Below are 23,218 nucleotides of genomic sequence, written 5' to 3' on the forward strand. Positions count from 1 at the left end.
ACCATTATGGCGTAACTAAGTGTAAACTATAATAGCCTTTATGTCTGTTCTTTATTTCGTTGGTAACTCATCGAATGTTACTTATCAACAAGTTTGTGAATTATCTCTCAATTCTCCACCTTTCTCACACCCAATGAAAGCCGATAGATAACAGAAATGTACACATAAGAAAGTCCAATCGTAATTCACAATCTAACACAGAGAAAAGTGGCACATACTTACATAAGAATGTGGTTCTGATAACAATAACCTCAAGTTGTGTAAAGTTACCATGGTAAAGGATAATAAGATTTTTTGTGCAAGGTTATAAATCTCGGGCGTAGCGTTTCAACAACGAATATAAAACAAATATTGGCCGACAGATTGTTTTAGTGTTTACCTTGGTAGGAACCTTTTAACGTCTACATGGTGTGCGTGTTCTTTTTCCACAACAATCCTCCCATTTGAAGTCAGAGTAGGAAAAAAAAAAGTATGTTACTGACATTTTTAGTGCAAAAAACTAAACACTTGTCTAGTCATAAAATTTCATCTTTAAATCGCACAAAGTTTGCAGATACGTCCCTGAAAGGTTAAAATTTCGGCTCTTAATACTAATAACAAAACATTTTTGTATCAAGTAAAAGGAAACGTTTTTGTATATACGTAGTACGTGTACTTTAAAATTTAGATAACCTGTCTTAACACTGTAAAGTATGCTGCCCAATTTCAAGAATTTTGAGGGGCGTTATAAGTGACAGTCAATCCCACTATTCGTTGGTAAAAGAGTAGCCTAAGAGTTGGCGGTGGGTGGTGATGATTAGCTGCCTTCCCTCTAGTCTTACAGTGCTAAATTAGGGACGGCTAGCGCAGATAGCCCTCGTGTAGCTTTGCGCGAAATTCAAAAACGAAACAAACTTCTATCGTGCGAAGTTCACATAATTTAAACCAGTCAAGATATGTTGTCAAGTCGAATATTATGACGAATTTCTTATATGTACGAAGTCTATTTTAACGAGTACAAACAGCAGTAACGTATTGCTGGTATGCAAGTATAAAACCTTAAAACATCGATAACAGCTGAAAGAAATATACTGCAAAAGGAAGAAACATATAAAGAACAACTACAAGTATCATGTGAACAACTGAAAGACAAATATATCTTTAATAAAGAATTGTATAACAACTTATTTTAACCTGATAATCTGGTTCTAATAGTAAATAAGAGGTAGCCTTCAATAGCCGCGGCACTTTAAGGTAAGATAAATTAAATTAATCTATGAGACCTTTTTTTTTATTAGCTATAATTTTGTGCGTCAACAACACTAATCATGAGACGCACGTGCACCCTATTCTACCTTATTATTCTTCAAAAGTTTTACTGCGATCAGAAAAATTAAACAAAAATAAAACAACAAGTAAAAACTCAGTCATTATATGAGTCGCTGTGACGTGGCTGTAAATGGTTTTAGAAAACAAGTGAATAAATATTGGATAGTTTAGTTGCCGTTTTCTTTTTGAATTTCATAAAAAAATATATTTTCACGTACTTGCAAATCACATTGTTATGTAAAGTATTTTAACGGAGGATAGAAGCGAGTAATTTTTCACACAGTAAAACAAATTTGTTAGTTAATTAGATGCCTACTATAGGCGCAGATCCACAGCAGGAGGTCATTTTACCGTTTTAGTACATGTACATGAACTGCGGTGGATACTGCACTGTAAATACATTCTGCCACACAGGCTATAGCATAAAATTTCGTGAGTGAAGACGAGGGAGCTTTCAGAACTAGCAGCTGTCGAAACCTTCCTATCTCAAGGTTACACTGGCACGTAGAAAAACCAACCATATAATCACTTTAAGTAAGATATAAAAAGCCCAGCATTATTGATGTTCAACAGTTACAGTATATATACATATATATTTATCTATTCACAGAAATGTATTGTTATTTTACCAACAATTATATACGTCTATGATATTGAAAGGTATCAGTAGTTTGAGGCGAAAGTTTGGTTTTCTTCAAATTCCGAACCAGAATAAGTTTCGGATTTTAGTATAATTTTAGGAGTTTAAAAGTAACCTAAAACGTTCAACTGACGTAGCTCTGGTTGGAGCGAGAAAGACCTAATCGAAAGAAATAACAGTGGCTTTATAACTCTAGGGAACAACTGTTTATATTCCTTTTATTCATTTACAGCTTTTTCAGGGGTGTTCATGGAGTAACTGTTTATATTCCTGTTATTCATTTACAGCTTTTTCAGGGGTGTTCATGGAGAACTGTTTATATTCCTTTTATTCATTTACAGCTTTTTCAGGGGTGTTCATGGAGTAACTGTTTATATTCCTGTTATTGATTTACAGCTTCTCCAGGGGTGTTCATGGAGCAACTGTTTTATTCCTTTTATTCATTTACAGCTTTTTCAGGGGTGTTCATGGAGAACTGTTTATATTCCTTTTATTCATTTACAGCTTTTTCAGGGGTGTTCATGGAGTAATTGTTTATATTCCTGTTATTTATTTACAGCTTCTCCAGTGGTGTTCATGGAGCAACTGTTTTATTCCTTTTATTCATTTACAGCTTTTTCAGGGGTGTTCATGGAGTAACTGTTTATATTCCTGTTATTGATTTACAGCTTCTCCAGGGGTGTTCATGGAGCAACTGTTTTATTCCTTTTATTCATTTACAGCTTTTTCAGGGGTGTTCATGGAGAACTGTTTATATTCCTTTTATTCATTTACAGCTTCTTCAGTGGTGTTCATGGAGTAACTGTTTATATTCCTGTTATTCATTTACAGCTTTTTCAGGGGTGTTCATGGAGAACTGTTTATATTCCTTTTATTCATTTACAGCTTTTCAGGGGTGTTCATGGAGTAACTGTTTATATTCCTGTTATTGATTTACAGCTTCTCCAGGGTGTTCATGGAGCAACTGTTTTATTCCTTTATTCATTTACAGCTTTTCAGGGTGTTCATGGAGAACTGTTTATATTCCTTTTATTCATTTACAGCTTTTTCAGGGGTGTTCATGGAGTAATTGTTTATATTCCTGTTATTTATTTACAGCTTCTCCAGTGGTGTTCATGGAGCAACTGTTTTATTCCTTTTATTCATTTACAGCTTTTTCAGGGGTGTTCATGGAGTAACTGTTTATATTCCTGTTATTGATTTACAGCTTCTCCAGGGGTGTTCATGGAGCAACTGTTTTATTCCTTTTATTCATTTACAGCTTTTTCAGGGGTGTTCATGGAGAACTGTTTATATTCCTTTTATTCATTTACAGCTTCTTCAGTGGTGTTCATGGAGAACTGTTTATATTCCTTTTATTCATTTACAGCTTCTTCAGGGGTGTTCATGGAGAACTGTTTATATTCCTTGCAGTTCATTTACAGCTTCTTCAGGGGTGTTCACAATCATCAAACATCCTAGGTGCTACATTAATTTCGATCTTATATTACCTATTGTGCTTTGAATAAATTATCAAACGAAACATAGAGTAATAAATACAAACACTCCTTGACTTTTCGAAGTAATATATTTTTCCTTCAACTGAACTAAATATTTCTTTAAAATTAAAAACATCCCATATCTCTTGTATTGAAAAAAAGAACCAAGAGGGAATCTTCAGTAGCCGCGGTACTTGAAATTTGTTTAGGCAGTATTAGAATAAATTAATCATCGAGGTCTTTTTCTCTCCCTTTTTTATTAGCTATATTTTGGTGTGTTAGCAATACCGGGCGTGGATCGCTCGTTTACTCGATTTCATTTTATTACTCATCGGTCTCCCATAAGTACAGCGGTAAATCTACGGATACACAACGCTAAAATCAGGTGTTCGATTGCCGTCGGTGGATTCAGCAGATAGCTCATGATGGCTTTGCTATAAGAATACACACACATATTTTAGAGTAAATTAATCTATGAAACCTTGGGCATAGACAGATACACAAATCGATAGGGTTTTACTTCCTGAGTACAAAACTGTAATTAGATCTCAAATCGGGCAAGAAATGACGGAGCTATGACCATAACGTTTATACCTGAACTACAACAACAAACAAAGAGCCTGAGCCCGGCATGGCCAAGCGTGTTAAAGCGTTCGATTCGTAATCCGAGGTTCGCAGATTCGAATCACGGTCGCACCAAACATGCTCACCCTATCAGCCGTTATATTGTGATGGTCAATCCCACTATTCGTTGATAAAAGAGTAGCCCAAGAGCTGGCGGTGGGCGGTGATGACCAGCTACTTTCCCTCTAGTCTTGCACTGTTAAATTAGGGACGGCTAGCGCAGATAGCCCTCGAGTAGCTTTGCGCGAAAAACAAAAAATACAAAACAAAGCAAAGAGCCACTCTATGAACCGTTATGCCGCGGCTAAAAATGTTTACAATTCTTTATATCTCTTTTTAGTATACTTGCAGTAAAACTAGCTGAAGGTGATCACTAATTTACTCCTGAAATGCATAAGTGAATAAATAACTCAACCAATCGGAATTAAGAGCATTAGACATTCTTATTTTAACACAAGAAATTCCACAATATTCTGAGATAACAACAACAAAATCACAATATATCACCCTTTATTATCTTTAATGGAATTTCTTGCATTGAAGGTTAATAAAATAAGCAGTGAAAAAACTGTTATAATAATACATTAAATCACCAAGACCAATTATTATTTCCTCCAGCAGGCATTTTAAATGGCAATTTGAGGATGAAAAAAAAACAACTAAAAATTAAAGATGTAATCAAGCCTGTAAAGGTTCAGAAACAAGTTAAACGGCAAACTAGAAAGGTATCAACTAACGCCTTACTCAGAGTCTTCATGTAAATAACCACGTGGATAAAACAGTTAACTCTCGAATATATTCAATTAGATACATAAAAAATAATAACATAAAGACAAGTTCGTGACGAACATTTCCAGTAGCACAGAGAGGAATATCTTGTGACGTCACCTCAAACTGTATCAAAGGATGATGGATTACATGAGCTGGGACGAAGAGATAATTATATTCAAAAGACAAACCACTAGCTGTATAGTCATAGTTATAAGAAATGACAGGTAACTTTAGGGTTAGTCCCTAAACTTTGGAATATAATTGAATTATAGATTTATCGTATTACATCACACGATAAAAAAAGTTACGATAACATATGGTGTGTAATTACAGCAGGGAAAAACACAGCGCGGGCTACGTAAGTAAATGGGTGAGTTGTATACATATAAATAAACAAATTGATATATTTTCAATTTAATAAGAACTAATATAAAGACGTCTTGTTTATTTAAACATTCAACGTCAAGTTATATAATGTATACAGACGTGATTTAATTTCTTATCTTATATATGTATGGACAAATGCACGTGTATGATAATATATATAAGTATGCTAACGAATAATCTAAAATAGTTATATTTGCAAATCTATTCTCTTGGGCTTAAAGTGTCGTAATTACGAATACCTGAAATGAAACATATAACGTTCATATTCTGATCATGAACATTCGTTATTTGATGAAATACATTCTGACGTCACGAGATTCTTAAAAAAAATCTTTAGGACTCGAGTTTTCTTTTCTAGTTTTGGACAAAGAAACGCCCATTCGTGTATATATCCAATATAATTACAGCTTAGTTACAAAAGTATTGTTTTTTAATTATATGCAAACGTACACTACACGAACAAGTTGGTGACTCGTTCATACTTGGAGGTCAGAAATTATTGGCTCATTTTTGCGTGTCCCGAGTTATATTTTTGTGAATAATATTAACAATAAGAATCAACATTGTTTAATTTCCCCGTAATTAGTTAATTGTCGTACAACAATGTTAGTACATAATCGCTTAAGCCTGGAGTTAAAGGTAATTCAAGATGCAAAGTTTAATGACATTAGGCTTAATCATTTTTAGATTACAGTAATAAACAGATAGATGGCTCTAAGTGTCATGTCACAGGCCATTTAGACTACACTGGAGAAGCCAGTATATTCGATAGGTCCTTCAACGTGTACTTTACAGTTTGAAAATAAATGTATTTTATACACAACGACTCAAGCTGACAAGTTTGAATAACAACAATACTCCATCAAGAAGATACATCTACTTAATACAACACAGGTTAATAACGTTAATTGAAAAAATATGAAAACGTTTTAAGAAATTTTTTTTCTAGAAAACATCCAAAACTATCTCTAAAACACAATAAACAAAAATACGTATTTTGCAAAAAAAAAAAAGAAATCATAATTGTGCCGTTATTAATTGGCGTAACACACAATTAAGAGAATTACTCAATATGTGCACGTAATTAAACAATCACGTCTGTCGTTGTTCTCAATGACAACCGAGATGACATTTATAATCATGTATTCTGTCCACAAAGGCCTCCCACTAGTACGGCGGTAAGTCTACGGATTTACAACGCTAAAATCAGATGTTGGATTCCCCTCGGTGGGCTCAGCAGATACTCCGATGTGGCTTTGCTACGCGAAAACACACACACTCAATGCAAGATTTCTCTCAACCAAAATGAGAAGCAATGCATTCTTTTTTTATTCGAAATAATACAATAAAATCAATTTGTAATTTGACAAGAATACTTTGAATATCACAGCTGTCTATTTTTAATTATATTGTGTTATTTTCATGCGTCTGTGCTCACGTGTATGTACTTGTCAGATCGTAAAACGAACTTACCTTCCTGTTAGCTACTGGGTTAATATTGAAGACAATCAGTATGGAAAAACAAAACAAACAACTTGTATCCTGCTTAATGATTGTTAATGGCAGTTTGTTAACACTACATCAGTTTGTTTGTGGGTATTAAACTGAATGTATTGCACCAGGGAATGTATTTATAAGTTCACTAAGTTTGGTCAGAGACATTTTGAACGTTTACGAATTTGATCTAGTCAACAGTTTGCCAAATAGTACGTTTGAAATTGATTTATAAAATGTTGTGCTTCGTTTCCGTCTCCCAAATGGAACTCTACAAATTCCACACCGAGGGAGTCATCGCGGTTTGCCTACATGGTTGAATGTCTCGGTCACTCAACGCGGTAGACGATATCACTGTGTTTCTAAAGCACATGCTAAACGGCAAGTGCGAGAACACATCTCACTTGCGTTAAGGCATCGTTCTGGCACGCGCACAAACATAAAATGAAATTATTTGCTTTAAAATATTTAGAAAACAACAACAAATAAAAACAATAGTAGGTGTAAGATAAGATGAAGTTATAGAATCACTAACGTATTCAGATTAACTAAATACGATTTTTCGTTAGATAACACAAATGAGTAAATTATGTGTATATTATGTAGGGTGCTATGTAGGGTGCCATGTAGGGTGCTATCACTTCCGCTTTATTAAACGTCTGATGTCTAGCGAAGACTGATTGTTGTACGTCTTTTTTCACCTTACCATTTGCTCACTATAGTGATTCATGCATAAACAAATAAAAGAAAAACGATTTTAACATCGAACGGTTACACTTGTATTTAGCGCCGTAAACCCTCAGTGACGGTGCTACAGCAGTTTCGTAGAGAAAAATCGAACCTACCTGACACTATCCTCTTTCTGGGTTGCGGGTTCTCTTGTTTTCTCCGCGACATCTCATCGGACTTTTGACGTCAACAAAGACGTGCAAAATCTACATGGACACCAAGAACAACAAATATGGCGGACACTACTGCATGCTGGGTAGTCTAACCCGGCTGTGGAGTTGACTCTGTCACTTTGAATCACTGATAGGCTAACCTCATTTGCATATTAAAAAATTAGCCGTCGGAACGTGGCGCTAAAAAAATGTTCATGGCGTCTCTGACCAAAGTATACGGAGCGGCTCTCTCAGGGGGTAGAGACATGTGTACCCGGCCGATGAAAGTCGGTAACCGATCGCGCGAGGACAGGGGTGTTAGGTGAACGCACTGGCCACTGTAGGACTTCGTTCTCTCGTTTGGGTGCTTGGCGCGTGCTTATATCATGATTTTTCTTTACTTTTTCCAAAATTTGGGGTCCATAACTCTTTCTGGGTGAGTCTTTTTTTACTGCAGTTGGTTTTAACCTCTGAGAATGTAAAAGATATGTGGGCGTGTTTCTTTTTATGTTCCTCTCAGAATGTATTAATTTCTGTCAACATATATTGTAGCTTAAAATAGGAAATTTTAAAAGGGTTCACTAATAATCTATGAGTTAAGAGTCTAAAATTCTCTTTCGAACTTCTGGCACGGACGCTCCATGTTCCGTTATGTAGAGCCTACGGTACAGAGGCCAAACGAAGTGGCTTTTCGGACATAGTAATAGTTTCAATCCACACCAAAGTAAACCATAAAACAATTCTGATCCTAACAGATGAACTTTAAAATAACAAAACAGCCGTTTCACCCTTCGGTCTTAAGAGCTAGTCTTCTTGAGCTTCGTGAACAAATTTCGCAACGCGGCAGTTGGCCTCAAACGGACAAGTGCACAATATACAGCGATGATTATGGTAAAGCGAGAACTTGGCCTCAGCTGAAACAACTTGCGAGCTAAGGTCCTGGATGCCTCTGCTTTCATATGCAGAGAAAAACCTTCGCCTCGTGGCACAGCGGTCGCAGAGTCACTCTTGCGTCACAGAACGAGAAATTTCTTGAGCTGTGGTAATTCGTGATGCGTGGATTCGTCAACAGAGTCGTGTGGTGCGACAATCGTCCAAACAGAGCGTTTTGCAACACGGCTTTTTGCCGCGCCTGCCCGATCGCGTCATGGCCGCAGAGGAGTGGTCACGGATGCCACGTCGACCAGAGGTCAGCCCACTGCATCTTGATTGGCAGGCCAACAGGACGTTAGGCGTGCTACCAAACGTTCTCTCGCTCGTGTCCTGGGTTTCGTACTCATAAACATGATGTTTTACGGGATGAGCAGAACGTTTGGAAGATACTAAATATTCGAACATGCTATTTACAAGTTCTACTATTCAAGTGTTAACAAAATTGTAGCTCAAAACGTAAGTTACATTCCTTTTACTCCTTTCGTTTATTTCCACTTAGTTATACTGCGCTGTGTTTTATATATTTTTTTCTTTCAACATTGTAGTTTCAACACATACAGTTTTTAATTTTCGTCTTGTTTTTCTTGGCTTACGATAAATTAATGTGAAAACTGAAAACTCCAATACATGTAAAAGGAATTGTGTAGAAAAAGACGATTAAGATATTTTAGTCAAAAAGAGATTATAGAAAAATGTATTATAATCAAGTGGTAAATAAAAATATATTTAATATCTGTATTTCTTGTTTATTTCACACTTTTGTACATTATTACAAACGTGTCGGTCTCCACAAATATGGGTATACTAGAGGTTCATTGGTGGAAAGCTTTTGACGTCAAAGTATCTGTAACATTTAACTTCCAATAGGATTTCTCTGAAGTGTGCTTGTGCTTTCTCCGGCAGTTACGATAAATGAAATAGTAATAGACCACCATCTGATACAGGGTAAACATTGCCCCCTATCGGCAAATAAAGCATTTTAGCAAGCAGAATGCTTACTTAGATTCAATGGCAAAGTTCACAATCGACGGTGTAATAATCATGAAAAATAAATAAATACAACACACAGAAGACTGTTGTTTCTTGTTTGAAAATAGATTTAAATGTGTAAAAAACTAAGCAACTTTTATAACAAAAACGTATGAAAAGATTGAAATTATTTAGAAGTTCCCTCTCTTTTATAACAATACAAAATACGTGTAACAGTGTTGAACAATTCAAAATACATGTAACAGTGTTGAGCAATACGAAATGCTTGTAACAGTGTTGAACAATTCAAAATACATGTAACAGTGTTGAGCAATACGAAATGCATGTAACAGTGTTGAGCAATAGAAAATACACGTAACCATGTTGAGCAATAGAAAATACACGTAACAGTGTTGAACAATTCAAAATACATGTAACAGTGTTGAACAATCCAAAATACATGTAACAGTGTTGAGCAATACAAAATACACGTAACAGTGTTGAGCAATAGAAAATAGACGTAACAGTGTTGAACAATACAAAATACAAGTAACAGTGTTGAACAATACAAAATGCATGTAATGGTGTTGAACAATACAAAATACACGTAACAGTGTTGAATAATACAAAATACACATAACAGTGTTGAACAATACAAAATACACATAACAGTGTTGAACAATACAAAATACATATAACACTGTTGAACAATAATAAATACACGTAACAGTATTAAACAATACAAAATACGTGTAACAGTATTGAACAATACAAAATACGTGTAACAGTGTTGAACAATAATAAATATATGTAACAGTGTTGGTGCCTGGCATGGCCAAGCGCGTAAGGCGTGCGACTCGTAATCCGAGGGTCGCAGGTTCGCGCCAAACATGCTCGCTCTTCCAGCCGTATGGGCGTTATAATGTTACGTTCAATTCCATTATTCGTTGGTAAAAGAGTAGCCCAAGAGTTGGCGGTGGGTGGTGATGACTAGCTGCCTTCCCTCTAGTCTTACACTGCTAAATTAGAAACGGCTCAGTGCAGTGGGTAAACAACCTACTCACTTAAATACTTGTTGAAGAATCTGCAAGCGATTGCAGCCCTATGTTCCTAGATGGAATCTAATGGTGATAACTAACTAACTAACAATGTTGAGCAATACAAAATACACGTAACAGTGTTGCACAATACAAAATACACGTAACAGTGTTGAACAATAACAAATACATGTAACAGTGTTGAACAATAATAAATACATGTAACAGTGTGTTATTTTTCAACAATTTTAATATCTCGTTAAAGAAAAGCCGTAAAACGTTTGTTTTATCATTCATCCACAATAATAAGCATTTGTTGAAATATTTTGACAATAGAGCTTGGAGAAACAAAACACAAAATGACCTTCACTCAAATAATAACAATAATAACAGAAACCTTTTATTTCGGCTAGCGTTTAAACATTGTGGTGTTATCAGGACTACCAGTATAAGAGTCATCGAAACTCGAATAAATTAAAATATTATTATACAACATTCAACTGGTTATAATACCCTTGTACATACACATATACACACATGAATGTATATATGCGTATTATGGAAGTGATAATCAAATTGTTTATTCAGTATATGACACCAGAAAAAAAATGAAGTGCCTCATAAGAATGATTTAAGTTTATTTATAAAACAAATACATAAAATTCGGGCAAAGCTACACAAGGGCGATTTGTGCAATGTTGTCTCTATTTTTTTAGATAGACCAGAAGGAAAACAGGCAGTGAACAACACCTAATGTTAATTCTTTAAGCTACTGTTATCTGACGGAACGGTGAGATTTGTGCGCTTCTCTTGTAGTACACTTACGAACTGCAACCCAAATATCATCGAATTCACAGTCCAAGCACCTTAACCAGTAGCTCCTCGGCCGGCAGTTCACTATATAGAAGTTGTTAGCCGTTAATTCATAGTCGGCTGTGCATTATACAGAAGTTGTTAGCCATTAACTTATAGACGGCTGTACACTATACAGAAGCTGTTAACTAGCGAACAGAACTTTTAACATATGCAGTGCGATAACAGATAAGTACAATCGTGACGTTAATTAATTTTAATAAATGAAGTGCTTTATCTATAAATTCAAATAAATTTCTAGAGAACAGACAGATAAATAGTTAGTTGGAGAGACAAACACATATGAATTTTCTTTACGGTATTGTGAGTATATAAAAAAACCGTTTCTTCCTCAATATTTAACCAAACGGCCATCAAAAAATGTGGTTATATTACAGAACAATGTGGGAAGTAACTATACAGAACCCTAGCCAAAATTGTAACTTGAAGAAGGCCATTTTATTTACAAAGAAACAAAAGTAAAACAACAACAATAGTAATGAAAATGGCTGGTAGCTTTTTGACAATGGCCAATGATATGAGATTTTGTGATAACAGAAAAATAAGGCACTTCGTATCTGTAGGGAAGCTACTAAGGCTATCTGTCGCCGTCTTCGATTCTTCGCAACTAATCAGACGGTTAGGCAAGCAATAACCACCCCATTACCACCCACCATCACGCTAAAGAGATTACTACCATCCTTATAAAGCACCCACAACTTAAAGTGTGGATAGAGGAACATGTTGTGATGTTGCACAGATTCGAACCCTTTCTCGCCGACATCGAAATATATAAAGCTCTACCACAGGGTTAACCCCTTCCTCCCTACCCCAGAAAGGGAAAATAAACAGAGAAAGAGGCTTGTGGACAATAACTCATGAGTAGAGGAGTTTCTGATAAGTACAATAAAGAGGACAGTGACCTGTCAACAATGACCTATGGTGAAATGGTTTCTGAAACAAAGAAAGAAAGAGAAGAACTTATTGCCAATAATGATCCAGGAATAAGGTAGTTTCACGTAATTTTGAGACCTACTGGTAGAAACGCGTGAAATTGCCGTGATTCACAGCCAGCATGGCCACTTGCGTTCCACCATGTTTTTTAGAAAACCATCGCTGAGCGCTTCTGACCTTGCTGTGGTTACTTCGTGGGAGAAATGCCGCGTTCCGTTAAGAAAAGGACATTAGCATTAGGACTAACATTCTTGAGGAATTCTCACGCTAAAGGTCAAGCTTACGAAGAGCCTAATTTTTTTTAATTTTTTTTTTCTGATAATCATCTTCCCCACCTCTCATCATCCCCCTTTGTCACATTTCTCCGCTTCTGATCCTCTGGCGATGTGTGTCCAGAAGGACCCAGGCGGAAAATTACTTTAAATCATATACGAGAGAACAATCAAAAACTGGGTTCAAAATTCCCAAGACCGTCTTTAACTAATTATACGAAATAACAAAAAAGTGAAATTGTTAAGTTCAGTAAACGTTATCCCATCTCAAGCTTTTCAAGTTATTGAAAAGAAGTTCCCGATTAATTCGATTTTAATTTTTCTCAAGCACTGCCTGACAAACATTCGTGTAGTTTTCATGACTTCAGCTTTGTTTCCAACTGTTATTTAGTTACTGTCGTTATTGTTTTATTGAATTAAGCACAAAGCTACACAATGGGCTATCTGTGCTCTGCCCACCACGGGTATCGGAACACGGTTTTTAGCGTTGTAATTCCGCAGACATGTCGCTGAGCCGCTGGGGATCATTTAATTAGTTACTGGAATGAGGAATTTTTTCTTTGTTTAATCTGACCTTTATACTTTGCCATTTGATCCGCAGTCAATACTTACACGTTAATAACATTATATTTATCCGTCTTGTAGAGTCACACTCTGTAAACCTGTGGTAAAATGTTTCAATAACATAATTCAATTAAAATCATAATAAATACTTGAGACCACTTAACCACGAAGTGAGTTATCTGTAGTTTATGTAGCAGTAAATTATCATTGGGCCCTTGACCTAGAGGATACTATGTTTCCGGACATGACACTTTGATGACTCTACCCTCATCCGTTTACCATTTATCACTTGGACAGACGGAACAAAGAAAGTTTATAGATAGTATTCTAAAAAGGGTTGGTGACTTGGAAGCTAAAATAGCTGTGACTCTGATCTTTAGTCTTTGGTCAACGATATTAAGTTTTTTTAAAAATAACATTCAAGTAATATCTCACTTGTCAGGTCATATATGAACTTCGAAAATGGATTATGTGTGAACGTCTTTTTTTTACTCATGTTTCGCCAGTACAACCTGTTATCAGATCATGAGTTTATGGAAAATATATTCTTAAAAAAATGCATTTTATCACTGAGACTAATTTTGCCAAAATGTTTATGCTATTTTTATAATCGTTGTCTTCGAAATAAATCGGTTATATGCAAGATAAACAAAGATGCTTTTAATATACTCACACTCTTATAAGTTCTTCGTTGGGACGGTGGTAATTTTATGTACTTACAGTGCTAAATTCTGGGTTTCAATTCCACGAAGTGAACACAACAGATAACCCATTGTGGCTTTGGTCTGAAAAGAAACAAGTTGTAATATTTACCTATTTATATAATAGCTAAGAAGCAAGATTTACTACAAATAAGGTAAAATAAAAGTGCTGTCAGTATGTGTTAAGTAAATATAAACACAATTGAAAGCAATTAAATGATCTGCTCACGTAATTATGAAAAAAAAAACACAGTTATTATGAATATTTGCTTATCGTGAATGCAGCTGTTGCTATGGAAACAGAAGTGGGCGAATTTTTACCCTATGTATTTCTATGACATCCTTGCTACTCAAGTAAAAAATAATAAGAAATAAGTTTCATTTTACATATGTTACCACGTTACATCTACTCTACCTTTAAAGTTATTTTATTTCTATATAAGTTTGCCAATACAATTAATCGATTTATACTTTAGTTTTAATTGATTGAAACTAATTATAATCGCAACCTGATGCTAGAGTATACGGTTTATTTTCTACGTACAATCTTCTCAGAACAGGTGTTTAAGAAAAACAAAAAATATTCACTTCGTTTAATCTTTTAAGTATCAGAAATGGAAAAGTTATTTGAATAATATCACATTAATCAGACCTTTCTCCAGTTTAATAACAGTTTTCTCTCATAAGAATGTGTAATTAAGGCACATTATTCCAATACTAAATGTAAGCCTGAAACATATTTGTAAACGTTAGTTTTTCATAACATCTTTCTTTACTGACTTCTCTGGATTTTTAGCAACAAATTATTGATATGTTTACCATCAGTAAAGTATAAATATTCCGTCAGATTAAATAATTGTTTTTTCCCCAGTAACAACGCTCAGTGTAAAGAAATGACAACATAAATTAGGTGAAATCATTCATTTCTTATATCAAAAATGTGCAGGCAATTTCAGCACTGACTGATAAGATTAACTACAATGTTGACGGCACGTGTTTGTCACTCACGTTGTTAGGGATTCTGCACCCAATAAAAGTCACGGATCCACAAATAATGTAACGTAAAAATTGTTCATAAAAATATGTCCAAGAATTCTGTATTTTGTTTTCCGATCTCACTTAAATTTTCAAACAAACCCAGAGACTCGATGACATGCGTAACCCAGAAGACGGTTTTTCATGTTTCCTGTATTTCTGTTTGAGACGACAGAGCATACTGCTAATGTAGATCAGCGAGCCTCAAACAAAAAAAACAACACCTTCCTACGACTTATAGAGTTTTCTATTTCAACATTTTAATGCTTTTCTTGTTTCAGTATGCTCTATTTAGTTTAATATTATATATATATATTCGTTTTTATGTTTTATTTTAATCCGAACTGTAGATGGTTCTGTCGAAATGACGTTATACTGAGTTTGATGAGTTTCTATATCATTTGGTTTTTATGTGTCCGTGTGTATCTGTAAAAAATACCACCAGTTATTTAATGTTGAAATAAAAATAGAATAAATGTTGTATTTGTATGATCATTTTAAAAACTGTTCCTTTATTAAATTTTTGCCACAAACGTTAATCACATCTGATATCTGAAGTATTTAAAGTTATTTTTATAAAGTTAAGTAATATACATTGTTTGAGTGACATCAGTAACACAATCACGATTACGCTTTAGAGATTGAATTATAATCTTAAACCAAATTAAAACAATACGAAACAAAACTAAATAATTATTCTAATATGGTGCTTTTTGCGAGGTTTTAATTTTGAAGCGTACAATATGACGAATTAAGTATCTAATAAATTTTTGTTAAGTCATAATTCTAAGTCATAAAGAGTCATAAAGGTTTTAAGAGCATTAGCAGAAAATTATAAAAAATACGATAAACGAGCTAATTTAGTATAGTCATATTTATATAAAGCTCTTCTTAATAATGTCTTACATACACTGAAACGATTTTCGTTGATGGTGAAACCAAAACACACCAGAATATTTAGAACAGTTATTATGTTCTTATTGAAGAATTACCACAGTGTACATTTTTTTAATTACGAGTCGATTGTCTTAAAATTTGAAGGACGTATAATTATTCCAACAGACTCAGACGTATTTTTCCTTATTTGATCTCCATTGTGATTTTACGAGATCAAAATTCAAACGTTAATAAAACAAATATTTTGGCTTGTAAGTTTCCTTGTACTTTCATCATTACAGACAAGCCTTGGAACAAAGATACTTGACCGTAGAATAAAGCGAGTGATTTAAAACTTGCGCTTTTCGTTTATTTCGCATGGACCAAATTTAAACCTAAGTAGCAAAATTTGGATTTTTTCGGTCTATTCTTTCGTTATAGTTCGATCAATTCACGTGAGACACTTTGCACAACGAGATGTGTACCTTTCTGGCGCTTTTACAGGGGTCAAAGGTAGAATAAACTTCTTATATATGCAATAGGGAGCACTAAACCTAAAGACACTCTTTGCGTATGTCATTATTACAAGGGGTTGTTATTAACAGTGTTTTGACTTACGCAATGCGTGAAATTGCAAATTCGAAGGATAGGTCTTATTTACTTTTCTTGTATTATTTTCTTAAGATATTTTTATTGTGAATAAATGTATTTATTACATTTTGTTTTATAAAATAATTATATGTATGATCTTGGCCCGTTTCCATTCCATTTTTTTTCTTCAAATTTTGATACACTAATTGAAAAAAAGGAAAGTGCTGATTTAAGTTCACCTTAATTTAGTAAAGTGGGCTCCTCAGTAGCACAGCGGTATGTCTGAGGACTGCAAGAAATCAGCATTCAATCCAAGGTGGGCAAAGCACACATAGCCCAGTGTGCAGCTTTGTGCTTAACTTCAAACAAACAAAGACTAAAGCAGCTATAGTGCTGAAAACATTTTTGTGTTATTTAGACCAGTGTTTCTCAGCCAGATTTACTATTCGATCCCCGTGTCCGGGCCGTGGTCTTCATGCCCCTCATTATATTCACAAGGATAAAACAGCAGTTCGTTATAGTTCATAATTAAAGTATTATGTGCTCCTCTCAGACTTAAAAAAAAGTTTACTCAATGCAGGGAGTTCGTGGATGTTTTTTTTTTTTTTTTTTAGAATTTCGCGCGAAGAGGCTATCTGTGCTAGCCGTCACTAATTTAGCAGTGTAAGACTAGGGGTAAGGCAGCTAGTCATCACCACCCACCGTCAACTCTTGGGCTACTCTTTTACAACGAATAGTGGGATTGACCGTCACATTACAACGCCCCCACGGCTGAAAAGGCGAGCATATTTGGTGCGACGGGGATGCAAACCCGCGACCTTCAGAATACGAGTTGCACGCCTTAACCCACCTGGCCATGCCGGGCCGAGTTCGTGAATAATTGGAAGCCCTGCTCGCGATCTACATGGGGCCCCACCCTTTGAGAAACACTGATTTAGATTGTCTTTATCGTTCTATATGAGCAAGACGTTTCCACATAATGTTTAGTTATTTACACCCAAAGGTCACTTGAAGGTTTTTAATACAATATTCGTACAATGCCTCAGCAGTTATGATGCCAATATTTGAGAATACAATATTTCATCAATGCCTCAGCAGTTATGATGACAGTATTTGACAGTACAATATTTCGTCAATGCCTCAGCAGTTATGATGAGAGTATTTGAAAAAAATGTCAGTTGAAACATTAAGAAATGAGTTACGTCTGTTTGGAAAAGAATAATATATCAACGAAAATCTTTATGGTCAAATAGTCGTCGTGCTAGGTTGCTATTCGGAAGGCCCATCGTTCTTGTCTCGACATCTTGCTGATCGTGTTCCGTACTTTTTAACTGTGGGTACGTTTCCAAAATGTCAGTTAATTCTGCTATTCGGTTTAAAAGTAACTAGGTAAGCGAAGGAGACTGCTGGCTGGATCTCCTCCTAGTCGGCGTGTGGATGTGTGTTTTCTTATAGAAAAGCCACATCAGGCTATCTGCTGAGTTACCAAGGGGGGTGGAACCCCTGATTTTAGCGTTCTAAATCCGAAAACTTACCGCTGTCCCAGCGGGGGATTCCTAGTCAGCAAGTTTAAAAAATGAACTCGAATATAGGGTACGTGTTACATAAGATACAAGCCAAGTTGAAATACTGGTATTACATAATATATTATAAGATTAATTAAAAGCGAATGAAATATGTTCTAAAAATCTACTTTTTAGTTCAGATAATTTAGTAAACATCTGTCTAATAATAGCGATAAACTTTCTTATAGATTTGCTTTGGTTATCCCTAAATAAAAGACTTTCAGCCGTGGGGGCGTTATAATGTGACAGTCAATCCCACTATTCGTTGGTAAAAGAGTAGCCCAAGACTTGGCAGTGAGTGGCGATGACTAGCTGCTTTCCCTCTAGTCTTACACTGCTAACTTAGGGATGGCTAGCACAGATAGCCCTCGTGTAGCTTTGCGCGAAATTCATTAACAAACAAGCATTGTGTATAGTAGCCTAATAGTTGGTGTGTTAAGATAAAGAGTTTTGTCGCGAGGCTCGTTTCCATGAAAATGTGTTTTCCACTTTAAGGCTTGTATTAATATTTTATACATTATAACTCTTCTTCTTTTATGGTCTAGTGTTGTGAAAGAAAATACACTGTGGCGAAAAACTAAGAAACTTTATTTCATTGGTTTGGTTTGCTTTGAATTTCGCGCAAGGCTACACGAGGGCTATCCGCGTTGGCCGTCCCTAATTTATAATATAAAACTAGAGGGAAGAAAGCTAGTCATCACCACCCATCGCCAACTCTTGGACTACTCTTTTACCAACGAAAAGTGGGATTCATCGCAACATTATAACGCCCAAACTTGAAAGGTCCGAGTCCCTCACATTATGAGTCAAGTGCCTTAACCACCTGACTATGCCGAGCGAACTTTGTTTGATTAATACATTAAAGCAAGCTAGCATATTAACACAAAATACTATATTAGAATTTAAATAAATTAACCAATGTAGAAAGTGTTTCTCGTTAAGCACAAAGCTGCACAATGTGCTCACTGTGATGTGACCAATATAAGGACTCAACTTCGAATTTTAGCGCTACACGTCTTTAGGCTTACCGCTAAGTTACTAAGAGACAAAAAGTGATTCTACATTGGATGGAGCCCTTCGAAATGGAAATGACGCTGAAGGAGTATTGTCCCAACATACACCGTCAGACAGAATATGACCGGACGCGGCTACGTGGGTATGTTGAAGCTGCTAAGCCGTTTTGATATCACGTACTCAACCGCTACAAAGTATTTCTTTGAAATAGTGAATGGAATTGATAATTTAAAAAAAACAACCAAAATATCTTCAGCTTAGTATTCATTCTTCAAACGCGAATATATTCTGAAACACCACCCAATAATTCATGTGTTTTCAGTATCCTTCAGCAACAACAGGAAACCAACTGTAACCTACAGTTTTGTTTTTCCAACTATATCTCGAAAACGACACACAATTACAATCTTCAGGGTATAATTAGTTTTGCTGCATTATCTTAAAAAAAAAAAAAGACAAATATTACAGTTGTGTCGAAGTTATCTTAAATGTAATACGTGTATTATGGCACGTATCTTCCACGGGCCCCTGAAAGTGTTCCGTTTCAAGAGCAAATAAAATAACAATTAAGTTATAAATATTTTTATTGGCGAGGTGGGTTAAGGCGTTCGACTCGTAACCTGAGAGCCGTGGGTTCGAATCCCGGTCGCACCAAACATGTTCACCATTTCAGTCGTGGGGGGAGTTATAATGTTACGATCAATCCCACTAATCGTTGGTAAAAAGAGTAGCCCAAGAGTTGGCGGTGGGTGGTAATGACTAACTGCCTTCCCTCTAGTCTTACACTGCTAAATGAAGGGCGGCTATCTTATTTTCGTATTTTCTAAGTTCAGTTTTCTGTAGCCTACAGAGTGCAAGATTATTTTCGTGAACAATTCACTCGTGTTACTGACGTCACTACAGTACAACTTGCAAAGTGTGACGTCATTTAGTGTATACTGACTGATTGATAACACACTGCTGTGTAACGGTACAAGTGGTTTTGATTAATTATTGTGTGGCAAATGAATGGGAAAAACCAGAACAGATAGATAAGTATATATATATGTAAACACATACACACGTATATAAAATATATGTGATATTTATTTATATTGCGCATATTATTCTATATTTGAATAACGTAGCCTGTCAGATAGTAACCCTCGATTTTAACTTAGGGCTCAGACGTTTGTCGTATCGTCTTCTTAAATACTATTCCTGTTGTAATCTAACCAGTTTTATTATTTTATCAACAGTCTGTCATCATTCATAGTTGATTGAACTCCTTTTAATAAGAATTAATATCGATATACACGAAGAACGAGTACCCTCCCAAGTTTCACTCCTGGCTAACACGAATATATTAGGTTTTCAAAGACGTGTAAGTGTGATTCCACAGCTGTAATAATTGTGCATGTAATAGTATCACAATATCTCTTAATCTCAAATAAGAATCTTAAACAGCACCTTTCAACTGTCTTGTGATTTTTTTAAACCTCTTTATGAAATACTTAAGTCACACATTGTTTGCAAGGAAGCAAAACCAACTGTGAAATACAGAAATATCCGAATGTTCTGTACATATTACATAAAGATGTATCGCAGAAACCGCGCATTCCCAACAGTATTTTTATATCTTAATATACATTATCGTATAACTAGGATGTACATTAGTTTGCTGAAAACCCCATAGGTAATACATTTAAAGAGCTCGTTAAAAGTTGTTACGTCAATAGCGAATGGTCAAAGCTGCCATAGTTGAAATAAATTCATTATTACCCTTAGAATAGTAGTATAATATGTAACTATATTAATAAATAAAGGAATGTCACTTAATTTTATGGGATTATGTGTCCTTTTCAATTCACCACACAGTAACCTAAATTAATTTAAGTATGTGAATAATGTTATGTCATTTTGCTGATTTCATTATCCGATATTATACAATGGATGAGCTATTTAACCAGTATATACAAATATGTTATTTCCTTTTACATCAAAGGTGGAATTGAAAGGAGAATCTGTGACGTAGAGGCCTAGACCTGATCGGCCCTACCCTTTGTTGTGGACTGCAGTTTTACCTAATGCAGGCTCCTGAGCAACATCACGAGTCAACCAAATTGCAGACCACAGTACAGTTTCACCTTTGATGAAAAAGAAAAAAACAACAAACTTTTAAATATTTTTATATATGTGTATTTATTGATTTATAGTGAATCTTATTAAGTTTTTTAATCATCAGAAATTTAAGCGACAAAAACATGTCACAGTATTCAGGGACGTAGATCCTGGGGGGTTGGGGGATACATCCCCCTTCATTTTAGGTAAGGGTATGGTGCATACAATCACCCCCCCTATAGTTTGATCTGTGGAATTGTTTTATTGCATCACAGGCCTGCAAATTGTGTGTTTGTTCTTGTGATTCTCGTGTTCTTACCAATCGAATTACATAATTAGGCCTAGATGTAGGCTTTTTCAGTAGCCGAAATTTATATCTTTAATATAGTCGTCCTTCTAAGCTTTTCGATCTAAGCGATAGTTCATATCAGTCAGTAGGCCTAAGTGTACATGCAAGTATCGTGGCAACAAGATTGCTCTCTGACTGCATGTTTACAGCTTTCAGGTTCACGTAATTTGCAAATTGAACAGTCCACATAAGTGGTTGCAAAAATCATCCCCCCCATCAGATGTAAAAAATCTACGCCCCTGACAGTATTATAACAAACAATGTGTGTGGGACATGTACTTACATCAATAATATAAACAACTCGTTTAAAAGCTTGAAATTTATTCATGCACGACATAAGAAAACGGTGCTATAGTCTACAAACATGCGATGATTTGAAATTCTTCAAACTGAGCCAAGTCGTCAACAAACTTGAAATTTATTCATCCAACTAAAATATGGCTTACCAAACTGTGGATGTATGCCGATGGTTAAGTAGTGTACTATACTTTTTTGTATCAAACTATCTCTTTTCAAATCTAATGATCAATATCACAGTATTTTGCTATAAATAATATAGCAATTAAGTTTTCCTTTGGATAAAAAATAAACTCTGTCACAACTTTTTCACGCAAAAAGCAGATTTACTGTTTTTGCAAAATGTTTCTACTGACGTCAAGTGATTATACATACAAAATCAGTTACACAATATTACTTAAGTCTTAAATATACTCGACAATACTGATATTAGCCAAAAACTACTCGGTATCTTAACAAGTTTGAGAAATTTTGTCAGGATGATGTAGAGTTGTAGATTAGAGCATTGTCATGACAAATGAAGATAATTCTTGCAATTAAAAACTACAGGGTGGTCAGAAAGTCACTGTGCAGTTTTGTAATCATATGTCTATTCAGTCTATTTCAAGCCAGCAACTGATAGCGGTGTTTAGAAACAAAATAAGAAGGATCCAAGCCTGTATTGATGCCAACAGGGGTCACTTTTAACATTTTTTATAATTGTCATTCATATTTACCTCCTGTATTCTATATTGAAACATGTCTGTTAATAAATATATAATTGTACAGTGACTTTCCGAACACCCTGTATTTTAAAACAACGGAAACATTGTACCATTTTTTAAAACATAAGAAGCGTACGAAATATAAAGCTAATTTAGTAAACACATAACGGTAAAAAGAAGTCATATCAAGGCAGAAATTAAAAAGTTATATATCTCACGTAATTTAATTGTTTATAAGTGTTAACTGTACACGAAACACAATAATTATAATAAATTACCTAACGCTTTTATAAAATATCTGGGCGTGGTCGAGTATCTGGTGTAACGGGCTACGTATCGGAAGGTTTAACATTGGATCCAAGTATTCGTCTGAGCACTTGTCACACTTTCAACTGCGGAAACAGTATAGTTGTGAAAGTCAATCACGCTATATTGTCAAAGGTAGTCGTGTAGACGGTGTATGGTTCTGATCGAATGCCACACCTCTGGTCAGTTATTTTAAACTAAGGATAAACATGTCTGATCCTTAGAGGTCTTTGACCTCGTGTTCTGTCCATATTGCGCCTCAGGTGCCTTTTAGATTGAAGTATCAAAATCCAAAAAGTATTTTTTCTTCATTCGGTGAGAGAGAAATAAAATATTAGAAAAAACTGTTACAGTTGTTTGTTGTTAAGTGCAAAACTGAACAATTGTTTGTATAAGCTCTGCTCACCATATGCCAGATATACCACTGAATCATTGGGAGGGGAGAAGGGGGGTAAATTGTTACATTTGCTAAAATAAGTGACATGTGTTTTTTACACATGTGTATGTGTGTGTGTG

General features: G+C 35.2%; 1 protein-coding gene and 1 long non-coding RNA gene across 3 annotated transcripts in view; one reads left to right on the top strand and one right to left on the bottom strand.

Moving 5' to 3' along the window:
• Window positions 1-9,244, bottom strand: part of LOC143228536 (BCL11 transcription factor A-like) — a 115,691-nt gene extending 106,447 nt beyond the window's left edge. For both annotated transcript variants that reach the window (XM_076459793.1, XM_076459789.1), the window contains exon 1: window positions 7,548-9,244. In XM_076459793.1, coding sequence (XP_076315908.1) covers window positions 7,548-7,599 — 52 coding nt within the window. In that variant the 5' untranslated portion in view covers window positions 7,600-9,244. The remainder of the gene's footprint in view (window positions 1-7,547) is intronic.
• On the top strand, window positions 8,877-22,015 carry LOC143228577 (uncharacterized). The gene is made up of 2 exons (XR_013015354.1): window positions 8,877-8,972; window positions 20,931-22,015. It is a non-coding gene; the product is annotated as an uncharacterized LOC143228577 (long non-coding RNA).
• Window positions 22,016-23,218: the final 1,203 nt, after the last annotated feature.

Source organism: Tachypleus tridentatus, chromosome 1, assembly GCF_004210375.1.
Source record: "Tachypleus tridentatus isolate NWPU-2018 chromosome 1, ASM421037v1, whole genome shotgun sequence".
Taxonomy (NCBI): Eukaryota; Metazoa; Arthropoda; class Merostomata; order Xiphosura; family Limulidae; genus Tachypleus; species Tachypleus tridentatus.